This window comes from Athene cunicularia (genome assembly GCF_003259725.1).
Source record: "Athene cunicularia isolate RWA chromosome 4 unlocalized genomic scaffold, athCun1 chr4_part1, whole genome shotgun sequence".
NCBI classification, from domain to species: Eukaryota; Metazoa; Chordata; class Aves; order Strigiformes; family Strigidae; genus Athene; species Athene cunicularia.
The window spans coordinates 12,159,548-12,176,868 of NW_020799098.1; the positions used below are offsets into that span (position 1 = coordinate 12,159,548).

Below are 17,321 nucleotides of genomic sequence, written 5' to 3' on the forward strand. Positions count from 1 at the left end.
GCCCAGGGCGGCGGCGGGACGGCGGCGCGGCAGAAGCGGCCGCCCGCATCCAGGCCAGGGAGCGGGACAAAGAGCAGCGGGTGCGAGAGGTGAGGCTCCGGCCCCGGTCGTCCCGCTCCTCCCTCTCTCTTCTCCTGTCGAAAAGATTTCTGAAAAAGCCAGCACTTGGCGCTGTTCCCCTAACATACACCGCTCGCCATTGAAGAACAGAAGCTGTGCGATGCTTTATCCCCTTGAGGGTTGCTTATTGTCATGATTTACTTTAGACGGAAGCACTTCTTCCCTGGCAAGGCAGGGATTAAAGGAGTAATTCTTTTGTTTCTACTCCTCTAGGTCCGTGTGGAACATATCAAGCTGAAGCATGAAATCCCAAACCTTGAAACCATCTTGAAAGCTCAGGGAGAACTGGTAGACAGTCAACTTTTTGTGGACTTTGAGCACATGAGGAAAGAGAATCAGAAACACAACAAAAAGATTGATGATCTCGGTGATGAAATCCAGAAGCTCAAAAAGAACGTATCAAACACAGTACATATTTTCAGCCAGTTCAGGGAAAAACTACAGTTTGTGGAAGCTGAAAATCAAGGCCGAAAGGCTGAACTGATGGACATCGAGACTGTCTTGTCACAGGAGGGAGACAATCTGACCAAAACAAAACAGGCCAGAGACAGGCTGCGGAGAAACAATTTGAAATTGCAGCAGGAATGTGGGTTGATTGGAAATGAGATACTGCTTCGGGACTTCGAGGAGAAGGTAGATACTGCAGAGCTGCTAAGCCAGCAACTGGAAACACTGGAACATCACTATGCTAGGCTGATCCTTTCTTGTAGGGGAATTCAGAAAAAATCAAGGAAGCCAATTCCAAGAAAAGCATCGTAAAGAAATAAACAAAAGAGTTTTCCATAATTCTAATTCTTAACATGCTTTCTGATAAGTCTTTAATATGTTACACATACTCCTGAAAGCATACTTCTAAGTGACCTCTCAGTATTGTTTATTCAACAAAGAGATTACAGTAGTTACTCATTTTGAATGAAACCACATACATGTGCCTGTCTTAAACAAAAAAACCCTCAGTCAAAAGTCTACACTTTCAGAAAACGATCTTAGCATTCAGTCCTTTAAGGCCATGGCAGTGTTGTATAAGCAGAGCACTCCCCATCCCGTAACTCACATCCTGATTCTGCAACCATCTGTATGGATTTTTTAACTTTGTATCGACTTCATCTGTACAATAAATATCGTACAATAAATACTGCCCCATTGCAAGGGGTGATCTTCACACATAGGGCTGAGAACCGGAGAGCAGCTTATTCTTAATACTGGACATGACCTGCATACAGTCAATATAATATAGAAGCACCAAATCATTCACCAATTCTGTAGCTGCCAATTTTGCCCTGGTGGTACACAAGAAATGTTTATTACTTCAAGAACTATTTTCATAGTATAAATATATACATGAATCTTACCACTCAAAACTAAGAGTTTTGAATTTTTTTGGTCTTTCAGCTTTTAGTTTTAGAGGGTACTCAACCTTGTCCTTATTCATGTCTGTGAAGAGGTAGACAATAGCATAAGCCCATCACTGTTCCAGTCTCCTCTGCACTGCTCAACTATAGAGCATCAGAATTCCAGAAAAAAAAAAAAAATTGAAGGGGAGGCAGCAAAAAACATTTACATTTATGACTCTGCAGCTCACAGAGCTTTAGTAACAGGAAGCAGCTTACCCTTTCAAAAGAGTATGTTCTTTAAACTCCAGTTCTCCCATGGCAAATAGCGGCTATGAGACTGATCTATATCCCACAGCTCTTGCTGCTGCGGCATTACTTTTGATTTATGGCATGGGATGGATGTAAAGAACATAGAAACATCTTAGGCCAGTAAAATGGTGGAGCTCTGACATACTGAGTTCTCATTACTGAAGAAACTGCAACTTTCTCTGCTCCTTATAGGCCATCACTGGCTGATGTGCCCGATTACTGAATCAGTCCCACCTTATTGTTAATTTCTATGCATGATACCACTACTTTGCCTAGACCAGCAAACTTTAGTCCCATTTCTGGCAGTCAGAGTTGGGTATTAAAGGCCCAGATTGAAGTGTTCAACGGTTGTGAATTTTGCAGGAAAAGCAGCACATCCCAGTGGGAAAGAGTAAGAATGGGGTCTTTTGGTTTTCCACTGCAGGTTGGAATTAGACCCCATAGGACCAGTATTGATAAGCTGTGTTTGAGCTGCTGGTTCTATTTCTAAATTAAGTCGCATAAGCAACTTAAGATGCAAAAAACACAATTAAGAAGCAAAGCACACAAGTCACTGAATGCACTTATATGGGGATAAAAAGTAGATGAACTTACATTAAGATGTTTCCAGCAATGGCTTACACCTTCCTCTCTTAAATCATCTCTGAACTACGTTTTCTGAACTGCCAGGATATTTAAAAGACAAAACATAATTAAAGTGGTTATTACACTATTGAAGGTTCAAATCTTGTTCTTACATCACAGTGAAAAGAGAGATCAATAATTTCTCACTGCAATCATGCAGTAGCAATTTGATGATAGTCTTCTAACGTCCTCGAAGTTCTGCAGGACGACTGCATATACACGGGGGACCAGTGCAGGCTCTTGTTCTGCTAACGACTGGAGTACTCTATCTCAGCAGCTCACTCTGTTCATGAAGAGACATTACACAACTAGTATTCAGAAACTTTTCACAAAATACCAGCAGATCTACCTCTGTTGCTGCTGGATAGTAAAAGGAGACAACTGTCAACCACTTACTTTAAAAAAAGACACCAAAATCGGTACCGTTCATCTTAAGCTTTGTTACTGAAAGTGAGCTCTTCTGCTGAAAGAGTGGCTATTGCACAGGTCAAGTAGCTGCCTGATGTTCCACAAAACTGTTTTCATAAATAAGTAAGAATTAAGGATGGTGAGCAGTCATCTCCCTAAGAAAAGTTACTTTTACCTGTTTTGACTTCTTAAGAATTTTCCTGTCAGGAATTGTTATGCTTCTTGCTGCTTTTGGCTTAAGAGATATAAACTGTCCTTCAACTTCTTAAACATGTTAAGCAACAAATATAGACAGATAAAGGGAGAAGCCGAGAAAGTAAATCTTAGATGCTTTTCACTGCTGCATGTTTGACATCTGGAGAATGCAAGAATTTCGGGTGCCAATGAGGTTGATGGCATATTCCCTGAACTGAATATTTCTACTAAACAAATACTAAGACATTGGCTTAAACTTCACAAACTGTCTCTAGGACTTTTTTTTTCAGCACCAAGTTGTTGAGACAACCTGCTGCTACCTCAGCCTTCCAAAGCACCCTGAGATTGGAGATCAAACTTTCCTCCATTTTCCTTCTATAAATACAGGAAAACATTCCATCAGGAAGCAGCACAGAAAAATGTCTTTTTGCTTCCTAATTTTATGTGCTGGCATGCAGGAAAGTATTTCACATCTCTTCAAACGACTGAAATTAGTACTGAGAAACAAGTGAGGAAAAGTAAATCTAATTTTGAACAATTTTGTGCAACTCCTGTAATATAGACAACATAAAGCTCTATTAGTATCAAAATGGTATAGGCCTATAGAAACTAAGTGCAAGGAAGAGAGAAACTAGAATCGTGGCAGCCTAGTCTTTGACTACATTCCCCACACAGTCCTGTTGCACAGATACTGTCTTCTCCTCCCCACGTTTATTTATATTTTATTTGCTGCTTTAACCTCTTTTCAGTTAAGTAAGCAACAGGAAGCATTTCCACTTTAATCTGAAGGTCGGACAAGGTAAAAATTAAAACAGTAATGCTGTAAATTGAGCACAAAAATGCCATGTGATTATGAAACTTGCAATAGACCAGGATTTCTTCTTTTAAAACACCGAAAGGATTCAGGCATTTCTGAGTTCTGCACATCTCACAAAAATATATTTACATCTATTTTTTGTATAAATTTATCAGATCTCAGACCTCCTCCAGAGAAAGGCATATGAAATGGATTAAACTATGGGCACCGTAAGTATCAAATCTTTCAAATATCACATGTAATATAACAGGTATTTTAACACAAGAACTTGGAAAGCATCACCAAAAAGTCCTTCCCCTGCAATACTTAAATGTCCAAAAGTCCTGATTTTGGACAGACAAAAATTGCTAAAGAAGCCTGTGAAGAAACAGACGGGTACTTGAATTTTTAATTTCGGAATTACAATGAAAATAGGTGATTAAGGTAACTTTACATGACTTTATTTAACAAAACAATATATTTACAGTTGAAAAAAGTTCCAGTTTGATACATATATCTAAACAAAACAAACCTGATAACTACATAAAACCGCTTTAAACATGATGTACAGGGGATGTATCAACAGTTTATATGTCATTCTAGTTTTGAAACATTCAAAAATAAGCTGTTACAAGGTACCTTTTTTTTTCCCCAAATGAAATTCTTTACTAAATAAAATAACATTAATGATTGATTGCTGATTGAAGTTGCAAAACGGCTTTATAATAAAGTGCAGGTCATAAAGAATTCCAAACCTGGTGAAGTTTTCTTCTTTCTCTAATCTGCTGCATGTAGAGTGGTAGTTGCAGACTTCTGATGTATTGCAGCATTTTTATTTTTCCTTGAACCCATGAAGAAAAAGTTTGCTTGACGGGGACACTTCCTCAATGAAAGAAAATCTCATGCATCTTGTTACAGATACTCTCAAGCACCTGAACAATAAAATTGTCAAAATTTTTTATGCAATCCCTGAATTTATTACAGAAATCTTTCTTAACAGCTAATTAAGGGATTTGGTATGCTGCAAGAAACTGAAAAAGCTCAGTGGCAAGTAATTCTATGCCCTTACTAATCATCTCTGGTTTTAATCAAAATTCAAGCATTACTTTCAAGTCAAGTTACTGAGAAGTTGAAACAATTGCATCTTTAGGCAGGTGATTTTTTTTTTTTTCAAATGTATTTTGTTGGAGAACAAACTGTGCAAAGCTCCTTATTGCATTGCTTTTCTTCATTAAAGAACATACCTTATATACACAAAGAAATCATTTAGAAAATATATACATCTTCTAAGAAAAGAAAGATCAAATCACAAAAAAAAAAATAATTACATTGCAAGTAACAAACAGTGCACAAGTGTTGCAGCAGGCCTTTTTCCCAGAACTATGCCTATTTTCACTGTTACATTCAACATATTACTGAGAAGAGAAAAAGAAGAACAGGCTGTGGATGGATTAAAAGATGCCTAGTAGCTAAAGAATGCATTTTAACCAGACAAATGAGCCACACTTGTGGACTTGGTTTAAAAGGAAATATAAATCTAGTCACAATGAAGACTTAAATCACAAAGCCAGTTACAGTACCACCTAAAAATGTATACTGAGCAAAAAGCTGTCTCTGTGTTTAATGAAACGTTTTAAAGCATAGTGCAAATGTTTCAGATGGTAGGCCTCATATTCTTCATGGAAAGGCATATTTGTTGTAGTAACAGAGAAAGTATTAAAAAACACTTACTGACCTTCCAGCTTTCTATTGCACTTCAAAGCAATGCAGCATACAAGTACCAGTCATTGAAAGACCAAAGCTATAAAAATTCTGGGAGAATTAATATGTGTTTCGTATCAACATCTTGATGTCTATTTTCAGTAAGTGATGACCTAGCAGAAGTCTTATGGAAATGGCCAACAAAAAACCACATCTGTTACACCAGGTACACAAAGTGGACAGGAAAAGAGGCCAATGAGGTATCAGACTTGCAAGCTGCATTAGCATTACACATCTTCCAAAGTGATTATGAGTCCTCACTTACCAGGGAATCTTACTCTAGCTCTTTTAATATTACAGTCAACCTAATCCTTTGCAGAAACAATGTTTGTACTAAAGGACAGCAGTTTGATTATGTCCCACAGTCCTTTACATCATATGTTGAGTTGAGCAATATGCAACTATTATTTTCATTTTTTAATTCAGACAATGCCAAAATAATTAGCATAATACAGACTGAAGAGCATTGGGAAACTGCTGACCATACAACTAGAGGATTTAGTAACGCCTGTTTACAGTTAACACAAATATTGCTTCACTTAGCTTCCCTTTTCAATGATCGTCATTATTTATAAAATAGATTTTGCATTATACACTATGCAATAAACATTCTTGTAAATCAGAGGCACTCATGATTTACAGTTCAACATTCATCTGAATGCAGGGGGGATCTAACCTGTATAACAGAATTATGCAACTGCAGTTGGCAGCCTCTGTAACTTGCTCCCATGTATTAGAAGCTGGATAAAACACTAGGAAATGATAGCTTGTACTTATCCTGATGGTATTTGTCTGGCACATTCCGCAATAAACTTCTTTCACTTTTCAGCTCCACATAATGCTTTCCCCCTGTGGCAGCAGCAGCTTCAGGAGATCCCACATAACCTTTTCTTTCCAGCAGCAAGGCTGGCTTATGTAACTTCTCCCCTACACCCTTCCTCCTCAGTTCTGCCAGTGAGCAGAGCTGCGTTTGAAGTAACCATAAAAATCACTTTTAACCATTTCTCAGTCTATCTGCTCAGCCCACAGTTTTATCAGCATGACTGGGGAGATGGTACAGGAATAAGTAGCTGGTAGGCAAGAACACCCCGAAACGGCACTGCCCCAGAAAGAGGGACACATGGAAACATATATTTAGTACAGTGTGTGACCCTGGCTTTAAACAGGAAATAGAGTACAACCAGGATATGATGCCAGATAAATACCAGAAACCCCCCAGTGAGTTTGGAATCTAGTCTGATTAATGGATCTTCTTCCATATGCATCCAGATTGGAAACACAGATTTCCAAGGCATCTTGAAGAATAATTGGTTTTGCACTGCTAGTGTGACTTCTCTTCCAAGTTTACTTTCTACTTAACTTTTTCTTATTAAAGAAAGGAATGTAGTTCTATGTCTACATGATTTCTTTGGTAAATGGGACCCACAGCCTATAAAACAAGAAACATTTATAAAGCAATGGTCCTTACATCATTTAACTATAAATTTCAGCACCAGTTATTTAAAATCCAGATCCAGCTACTGTTAATAGGTATGGGAAGTATATCCTGCCTAAGAATGAAACTGGAGAATAGCTTTCAAAGCAACCGACATTGTCAAATGCCCAGTCTTTTAAAACATCGACAAAAAATAACACCTTAAAAAAAACCCTTAATATTGTTTAGTTTCACTGCCCTCATCAGAAGTACAGAATGTGTAACGCTGTCCACAGCAAATGCTCATTCCACTAAAAGTTTAAGGCTAAGCCTAGGTTTAATTTATAAGGGTTTTATCTCCTGATTTCTTTCCTTCCTTTTTTCCCCCTCCTCTTTTTTCCTCACTCCCATTTAAGGCTATCCTACTACTAAACAAAACTCTGAAATAACACTTTGATTTGCAGGCTCATACATGTCAAACAATACTCAATACTTTTGCCACTTTAGCTCTTTTCCCGTGAGTCACTGGAGGCAACCATAATTTTAACGTTTGAGTGAAGGACTTCCTTTTTCCATTTCTCGGTTATCTTTCTGCAGAGCAGCCAGTATCTAGACATTTAAAGGAATGAGAGAGAAAAACGTGTTAGATTTAAAAAGTGACTCAATAAATCAATGTCTGAAGAGGTTCCAATTTAATTATCTCTGAGCAATACTATTTTAACTGTTAAACGTAATCAAATTTAGAGAGGCTCTCCACTGATGGAGACCTCTCCCTTAAGTCCTTGTGGCATGGTAGATACAAATGGATTTAACATTTAAATTCAATCTCTCCCCAACACACACTTTGAAGCCTGGAAGTGAGATTCTTACCCAGATTACACAAGTCTAGCACTATTAAAGGATGCTGCTTGAGAGGAAGCTATACTTCTCAAGATAAATGGAATATCTAAAAACACAGCAAGTGAGCAGCCTGAGCAGTATGACATTACCTAAGAGTTCAGGACAGAATTACCTTAGCGCTGATTGGTGCTTGTCTAGAGCACATCACTGTCTCCAGATCTGCTTAAGTTTTTTTCTGAAGCAAAAAGTCCACATATGCATCCACATTGAAAATATGTATTTCCTAGTATCCAATGCACAATTTTGTTTTATTAGCCCTTGTGTAGAAGGTAAAGTAACAGCCAGTTTCTCATGCTGCTTAACATGCTCCCTGCTCTATAGTTAGTCTCTGCTGAAGAAATCCAGCAGCATCCTCAAGAATCACCTTCGAACAGAATGTACTGAGGAAAACTTCATCTCAAAGAATTGCAGTTACGAGTAAGGAACCTTCTTTTCTCCTTCTGACTGACTTCAAACAAACCACAGCACCACCAGAATTAACAGGAGGTGGGGCTAAATCACTCAGGGGCAATCACACCTACACTTCAATGTAAAAGCACCCATAGCTGTTGCAACACGAGTTCAACATGGGTCTGAACAGAGCCACAGCTGGCTGGTAGTTCAGCGATTTGTAGAACTGGAGAGAGGTCTCAGGGAGGCCCTCTTCATAGAGACTCAGGGTAAATCAACAGCTACTCATCTAACCAGCTTATGAGAGTTTCAACTGCCACAGTAACAATGTCCTTGGTGGTAAAAAGTTACCCTTTTTAAGGAACATGAGAATGACCCAAAATACTGACCCAGAAAAGCAGAAAAGCATAGACCTTAAGCCAACTAACAGAGCTCATAGTTATCTGAAAAACTTTATGGAGCTAAAATTTGAAGCATACAGATTACTGAAATGCTAAGCCAACAGTCTAGTCTGTTCTACCACCACTTTTCCTCTGCTGCTGATGACAAACACCCACTCACATTTCAGGCTAATGCTGTATTGGCACAAGGCCCTGGAATTCTTCGTAGGTAATTCCAGAAGAACACCAGAGCTTGCAGGTTTCCTATTAATAACCAGAGTCCTTGTAACTAGAGGTGCTGTGTCCATGATTTACCAGGACTCCTTTCAGTCTTCAGTTTCCTGATCACATTGTCAGTGACCAAGGGAAAATAGAGTGGAATGGAAAACATACATCAGCCCATCTGATGAGGGAACCAGGACTGTGGGATTCAGCTTCATAAGCAGCCTGTTAACATTTCAGATGAGGTCCTATCTATATCATCTCTAGACAACATCAGGTCAGAATGTGACCCACAGGATAAAAGGACCATAATTACCATGGTACAGCAAGGTTAAAGGTTCAGTAAATGGGTGGTTTCCTGAGTGCCAAGTACACCTGCTGCTGAGATGTGCAGCTGAATTGACTTCTGAGTTCCACAGTCAAATATACTCCTACAAAGAAGTAGTACCTCAAGCCCTGCTTCTTGCTTGTGCAGTACAGTTACTGCAACCAAATGAGATGATGCTAGAGATGAAAACACAAAGCCCACTTTCCTCAACTCAAGAGCATCCTGCATCCTCTGGGGACTAGCGCTCCTGGTCAGTCAGTCCACCTAGGAGTTTATATTCAAAGTGGTGTATCCATCACTCTTGACATCCATTTTGCTAATTTGAAAAGGTATTTCCCTACAGAAAATACATGGATAACACAGTAAAGCATCTGACTTCTACAGTAACAGTCATGGTCAGAAACTTATCTACCTAGGAAGCAAGACAGACTACTCAGGCATACTGTGTGGGACTTATACCCGGCACTCTACTTCTGCAACCAAGTCACACACTACCAAAAGCCTGTCTGCCCTAGAAAAGCAAAGTTCAGGTTCCTGAGTACAAACTCTTCCTGGTGAACCTTAAAGACAAGAGAGGTAAGAAGCCGTCACAGGCAGCATCTTAGTAAGAGAAAACAAATTTCCATACCCGCTTTGTCTTGATAATGTTTCTAGGTCAGTTCCAACAGTGGTACCTCAACAACTGAGCAGTCCTAGTAAGTGCACAACATGAGCAGACTCATAGCCCCTACCCACTTCTGGCCTGGAAAAGGATGACAGGCTAGAGAGTGAACAGGCTTTCCTGATGGAAACTTACTCAGCAGCGGAACCACCTGGTGAAGAAAGCCAGCCGGTGCAGAAGCTAAGATAGGCAAGATGTCAGCCAACACTAACCCCACAGCATGCTCACTCTCTTTGAGATGTATTTGCACCAAGGTTCAGCACCATTTTTTCTTCAGTTTGCCACAACAAGCAAAAACAATCTGGCAAATTCCAGTGTAGTCAAAACAAAGATGATGAGGAGACTGAGGAAGACTGCTTGGGCTAAGTTACTTTTAAGTCCTCCTCCTGTTGTGATAATCACCACTAAATCTTCACATATGTCACAGACTGAAAACCACTAGCTAAGAAAGCCTGTTACCTGGGATACATGGCAGAATGGGACCCCTATATCTCCTTCTCTACAAGGGAAGCAGCAATAGGCTTGAGAATTCATTTGGTATGTGACCATCATCCACACATGACATGTTCAAAGAAAATGAGCCCTCTGAATGAGAAACAAGACTGGGAGTTTACTGGTAGACATGCTACTGGCTGAAAAATGTTCTTGAGGGTAGAAACACAGCTGGATGTGTACGAGCAACTTATGACCAAGACCAGAAGGGAAATGCAAACTAAACTGTGAGGAGAGACATGTCAGGGAGGAAGTGCCAGCAGTGTGCTGCTCTTAGCTGGGCAGCACAGGTTGTGTTCCTCCTTATATGCAAGAGAAGGCTCAGAAGGCTACAAATGGCTCCTACTGTGAAGGTTGGAATTTCTCATCTCAAATAGCAAGCTGGCAGCCCCCAGCATCTACAGGCAGACCATTACTCCACGGAAGAACTATAAACACCCATTTGCAGTTGAATTGCCATAACCACTATGTTTAACATTACCTTTCAGTTTCACTGCAAAACAGAATTTGGGTAAAATGGACAGAGCTCTATTACACCATGACCATGAAGCAGGCTGTATGACTGCTTTGAAGAAGAAAAAAAAGTTTCCACTCCAAACACTGTGGAGTACATTTGACCTAACTCTCCAGCATGAATGGCTGTTACACCCACTTAGTGATTTCCACATTCAGATGACACACTTCAATCTTTTTTCTTTAAAACAGAATTTAGCTGAAATTACAGTGATGAGACACAATTTCTGAAATAATGGCTTCAGTGCTAAATTCCAATAAAGAAGTCAGAGATACAATTGCTTCTGTACAGCCCAAAATTAAGCAAAATAGATCCTCAAGAATATTAAGATGACTGTATGATGTGTCCTGACAAACTGTCATCTCCTCCCCAAGAGTGAGTTTCTGCTTTTAAATATCGAGTTTTAGTGCTGCCAGCAGCCTTTATAATTAATAAATGTAAAAGCTGTGTGATACTTCTTCAACACCACTCAACATTTCAATGCTGAATGTTGACTGAGCTCTCCCTTTCCAGAGGAGAGTAAGCTCAGGGAATCCACTCACCTGAATGTACACTAAAAGCATGGAGTGAGCTAAATAGTCCTACTATCTGTAAAATCAAACACTAGCTCTGCTAAAACGTTCTTCCAGGTGTTGCCAAACCCCATTTTCATAGTACAGTACAATCATCTGTTATCAAAGATTAACATTCTCTTTACCTGAGCCCATTTTTTGTTTCTACTTTGCATCTGAATGGCAGCAATAGATGTGAAGAATTCTTCTGAAGGCAAGTCCTCTGGTAGCTTTGTTAAAAACTGGGCTATATGAATGAAGTCCATTTTGGTCAAAATATCTTCAAAAAGTTTTAATATTCCCAGGGCTGTCCGGAATAAGAACTCTTCTCCATCACGGCAGAACACATCCCAGACACGACATGCCAAGTCTAGTGGCAAAGATTTGCTGTACAATGTGAATATCCTGAAAAACAGAATAAAATTTTCAGAGTTACTGAATAAGAAAAATTTCTTAGATACTCACAGAAGGAGACAGATTGATCATCAGTAAATTTGAGGCTTCTCAATTATTTATAACCAAGTTGGGTTTTTTTAAATTTCAAAAGTACTTCTAATAGTTGCAGCATACCAGTACATGAAACAATATAAAAAATGTACAACCATTAAGGCTTCCTGTTATCAATCTGGGTCTCCAAGTTCAATTTTCTTTGATCACACCAGAGAAACAATATATGTGGTTTTATGATGGACATGCACTCGCCACAGCTCTAATCAAAGGCACATTTAATCATTGCTTCGATGCTGAAGACTGATGCAGTTTTAGCTTTGAGAACACAAAAAGATGAACCTTAAGAAATACTGCAAAGGAAATTTTGTTAATCAGATGAAGGAGATGTATAAAATTAACTCTGTGTTCCAGGCTTGATTGACTGGCAAAGTAATAATAGCCTGAGTTTTAGAGAAAAGATCAGTTTAAACTCTCACGAGTTGAGAAACAGGCAAGATGTCCAGAGACAATGTGTACATAGCTGTGATAAGATGGTGGCTCAGCGTGCTTGGAAAGATGTGATCCCCAAAGAGTAAGGGTAACAGCAAAAGCAAGAACCTCCTCCCAGTTGCTAAAACTGTATTTTCATTGACTGCCAAGAGCACATTTCTTCCTTCATCAAAATGCTGACAGCCTTGCAGCCAGGAACACAAAGATGCTCCCTACTCCCTCCTCTATCCAACACTTTGCTACAAGGCAGAGCAGTTTTCATTGCCTCTAACAATGTCATAACAGCAAGTGAAGAGATGTAAGTTTCCTGGAATCACATTATAGTATATAAGGGAAAAGAGTTACAGTGGTATTTTTCTTTCAGAATTTAGAGAGAACAGCTCTCCACAGGTGCACTGCATAAAAGAACTCTATAAAACTGCAAATAATTATTGCTCCAGCAGAGGTCAGCAAAGCCTCAAAATTAAATAAAACCTTTCCACATCTTTTAAAAGAAAATTTTCAAGTATGCCGAATCAAACAGTAGTTCTCTTCTGTTTAAGACTCTGCACTATGCCCTCTGATTTTTTATTTAGGAAATTTGGGTTTACATTTAAAAAAATAATGGCAAAGAGATATATATATATATGTATACACACACGTATATATAGAATATGAATGAGTATATTTTCACAGCAAATTCTAATAATCAAAGGTTTCCTGCAGTATCTGCTTTTTACTATGTACAATTATTTGAATGATGCGTCATCAAGTATCCAGATTCTCTGTCAATCAGTGCACTTTAGGAAAATGAAAAAATATATTCATTTTAGAAAGCAGCAAGATGAAACTAAACCATTTGCACAAATTCAGGTGACAAGCACACTGCAGGTTTGGTATCCTTAGGATTTCACTTTTTTCTATTTTTACATCTCATTGCAATGTTTTTATAACAAGTGGATATTGTTTAAATTCTGTTCTCCAAAAAGCTAAATTAGAAGTATAAAAATAAGCAAATTTTTATTTGAGTGGGTGAAAAAAACCCACTATTGTTCATATATGTATTTTGCATACATACGTGAATGTATAAGAATAGCACAAGCCCCTTCTTTGGGTTGCAGCTTTGTGTATACTTCAAACATTTTTTTACAGTCACATAGAAATGTCTTGCTACAGAATACCTACACAGCAGAGTTAAGACTTTTTGTCTGTACATACACACACAGGAAACAGCAACAGCTTTTCCATTTAAAAAGAATAGTGTAATAGGAAGCAATTCAACTGAGTCCTTTCCTAGTCACCAAGTATCAGGCCAGAAACTAGGCCTGGTTAGACAGGTAACAATGCCCATTTTTTGGATCTGTTTTTATTCACAAAAGCTATTATTCTGTTATGATCCAGGCCTAACCTGAGTAACACATGTACGAAATCTGCAACTACGCAGAAAATTAACTGTCAGAAAAAATAGAACTATTGATCAGAATGCTACTTTTTGTAGGAAAAGATTTACTTGCATCAAAAAAGCTGTCACATCAAATAAGGTATTTGACACTGATTTCTTCATAATTTGGAAGGAAGGGCAATTAGCAGGAAATCCACAAGGCAATTAATTTTTATTAATACTATCATGGAATTTAATGCTGAGTCCTAAGAATAGAGACTGGGCCCCCTAGAATAAGCAATGAAACAACAGTAGGAATCATTACTGCTAAGAAGGATACAGCATTTGCTCCCTTCAAACATTTCCTCCAGAAAGACCTTTTCTTTTTCTTTTTTAGACAACTGAGCTACTGGTCTGAAACCCAGCTGAAATTTATTATAGTAATAAAGCAGCTGCTAGACCAGAACAGTTACAGCAGCAGCATATCACACTACTTGCACATGATCTGCTCTCACTGTACTGCAGGATGATTTTCTGTCTGCAGCTCTCTCCCAACACACTAGAAGTTCCAGGTGCAGACAACACAGCTAACTACCACAGAGATGTCCAGTGTCAGAGTGATGTAAACGCAGGCTACTGGCTGCTATCTGTTTGGAAGAGGGAAAAAACCTGAAGTGCCAGATGGTCCTGCTCCTCCCAGCCCTGCTTACAATGAAAGTGTACTGTAAAGGTAGATGCATGAAATCCTGGCTGGTTTGCTACTCACAGGGAAAGCATATGACCATAATGTTATCAAGAAAGCACTGTTACCATGATAATCACAGGCTCTGTGCTTTCCATCCTTTGTTCCTTCTTCCCCCCTTTTTTCTCTTTTCTTTCTTTTTTAGTGAAAATAAGTCTTCATAGGCTATCATTAGCAACAGCACTGAAGACAGGTATGCCAGATTCTGGAAAGACAACTCACGCACAACAGTGCTGATGCAAATCAGATCTTCTGTATTCTTGCACTACACATTCTTTTCCCATGTCTGTAACAGCACAAAAATATTTCTGCAACTTCTGAGTTCAGCTGTGGAAACTGATGACCTAATCCAGCTTTTTAATTTATTCTTGGATCCTCCCTTCTCCATCCTGGTACAAATTTTTAGTTGCTACATTCTGTATCAATTTCAACTACATCTGCTTTGAGGCAAAGATTGCATCTTTCTAAGTGTTCATGCATTAATGTATTGTATAGTGGCATCTCTGTTCTCATTAGCACCTTTAGAGTTACTGCACTAAGCTTGCTGGTAACCGTTTATTTAGTACAATTTAAAAATCATTACAGTTAAAAAAAAAAATTGGAAGCATACTTTGTTCCTTATTAGAAAAAGAAACACTCAAATATTATGAAGTAAACACACTGACTGCAACAGAGCAACTTCTTAGCACTCGGGGAATCTGACTGCATTGTAAAATGTATCAATATAATACAAATACTGTGTCAGTTTCTGAGCAATTTCAATCAGTCAGAAGCACCCAAAAAACCCTGCTCTCTCACCTAGGACTGCTACACAGCAGTGCAACATTTCACTTGATTTTACCCTAACCTGCAGCAACATATGGATGCTCACACTGTAAACTGGGCTGAAGACCGTGATGTTTTGGAGTCTGGTAACAACTCCAAAAATCTGGATGTCACCAGAAACCTCTGGACAGAATTACAGTCCCGTTTTTCTTTTAAAAGGAGGCATGCAATTTAAAGGATCATCTCCAGCTTCATGTTTTTTGGGGGGTGAAGAGTTACTGGCATGACATGGACTTTGTTTTTCTTAATGTAACAGATCAGAAGCTTAGAAATAACCTCACCAGAGGTGCCCACTACAAACATCTACACAAAGTGGATTAGACCTTTATTACAAGCAAATGGTATCAATAGAAAGTTAGTGCTCACAGACACAGCAATACTAAAGAACCATTGATCAATCCATCAGTACAAACAAAGCCCTTAGCTGTAATTATTGCCAAAATCAGTTTTCTGAGTGGGGATAAAGAGGTGTTTGTATAGCAGCAGCAGGCCATAAATAGACAGCATGTGTCCTCTGCAAATCCGCATTCTGCTCTGCTCACAAGAGCCTGCGGTACATCAGCTGACAGAGCTGAGAGGCCCAAACTGGGCTATTCAGATATACTACTCCCCCTCTATTCTCTGTGAACCTGACTGCACGTTGCTCTTTACACCACTCTCACACTTGATTCCCTTTATATTCTTAAAAAAAAAAAAAAAAAAAAAAAAAAAAAAAAATAGCTTTTGAATTCTTACCATGAAATTTATCAGTTGAATTTGGGGCTTGAAGCACATGGGTCCTTTTTAAAAGAGATGCCTGCCTTCTGGCAGGTATCCACTGATAATCATGCCACTGTAGCTTTTAATGAAATTCAGAAGTCCTTGGCATTTGCCCATCACAGAAGGCAGTGGTGGAACTGAACTGGCAGGAGAGCTCCCCTCCCTAAATCCTCTATGAGCCCCAAGAAAATCCAAAGCAGCACTGCATCACCTGCATAGTTGGGCCCATCTATATGCACAGCATTTCTTTTTCTTGGAATGTATTCACTCCTTCAACAAATGATTTAAGCATACCAATTTTACTGCCATTCCCTGTGGCACTGGTTACAGGAAGCAGCACAAAGGAGACTAGTTGATTCCACTGTAATTGTGGTAGGAGCAGGAGGGTTTCCCAGCAACTGGTCTGTGTAGCACTGGCTACTGGAGCCCTCCCAGAGCTGGCAGGGACTGAGATTTACTGCACACATGCCTGCACAGTAACCATGCCAGCCACCCGAACAGCAGCAGGCATCCCTCTGGAGCTCAGAACAAAGGCACATTTAAATTAAAGTAATGTTGGTGGATCAAGGCTGTTCCATAGAGATTTTTACCTACAACCAAAAGATCTGTCCAGAGTGACACTGTACCATATTCTTTCCTGACTTTAAATGCACTGAAACCACATTCTTATCGTTCCGTAAACAGTTCTGGTTTTAATGGAGTGGTATCTGTACTACAGCAAATTCACTGTCAGCCATGAGCCACAGGCAGCCTTATAAACAACATTTTCCAAAGTCCTTATCTTTAATAGTTACTCACTTGTGAGAACACAGACCCACCAGATTTTTCCTTACATCTTTTCTATCTTATTCTTGAAAGCAACAGAAGGACAGCACAAATAAAGTCCAATTCACTAAGTTTCCAGTAGCCATTTAAAAAAATTAAATCTGCTTCTGCTTCAAAGTATTTTAAAGTAGAAAGTATATATATATGTATGTGCATATATATGTATGTATATACATATATGTATACATATACTTATATACGCATGCACAGACACACATATACTTTTAAATATTATACCTAAATCCTACACAGTTAAATACCAACTCCACTGTCTAACAAAATTAAAGACAGAGTGGGACAAGCTGTCTAGCTCAAGACAAGTGTGAAAAAGTTTAATATAGGATTGGGCAGGACTACCTCAACTAGCCTACATTCCTGTGCAAGATCAGTGTTGTGACTCCCTAGGGATAAGGAGGAACGCAGTAAACTGTCCTTGGGATTCAAATAAACAGCCTTAATACGGATGCAGGTA

The 17,321-nt window shown here is 39.0% G+C and overlaps 2 protein-coding genes across 2 annotated transcripts in view; one reads left to right on the forward strand and one right to left on the reverse strand.

Moving 5' to 3' along the window:
- CCDC96 (coiled-coil domain containing 96) overlaps positions 1 to 2,465 on the forward strand; it is a 3,218-nt gene extending 753 nt beyond the window's left edge. The window contains exons 2-3 of the mRNA XM_026846920.1: positions 7 to 89; positions 334 to 2,465. Coding sequence (XP_026702721.1) covers positions 7 to 89; positions 334 to 879 — 629 coding nt within the window. The 3' untranslated portion in view covers positions 880 to 2,465. The remainder of the gene's footprint in view (positions 1 to 6; positions 90 to 333) is intronic.
- Positions 2,466 to 4,438: 1,973 nt separating this feature from the next.
- TBC1D14 (TBC1 domain family member 14) overlaps positions 4,439 to 17,321 on the reverse strand; it is a 68,632-nt gene continuing 55,749 nt past the window's right edge. Inside the window, exons 12-13 of the mRNA XM_026846705.1 lie at positions 11,546 to 11,804; positions 4,439 to 7,570 (exon numbers count right to left, since the gene is read on the reverse strand). Coding sequence (XP_026702506.1) covers positions 7,505 to 7,570; positions 11,546 to 11,804 — 325 coding nt within the window. The 3' untranslated portion in view covers positions 4,439 to 7,504. The remainder of the gene's footprint in view (positions 7,571 to 11,545; positions 11,805 to 17,321) is intronic.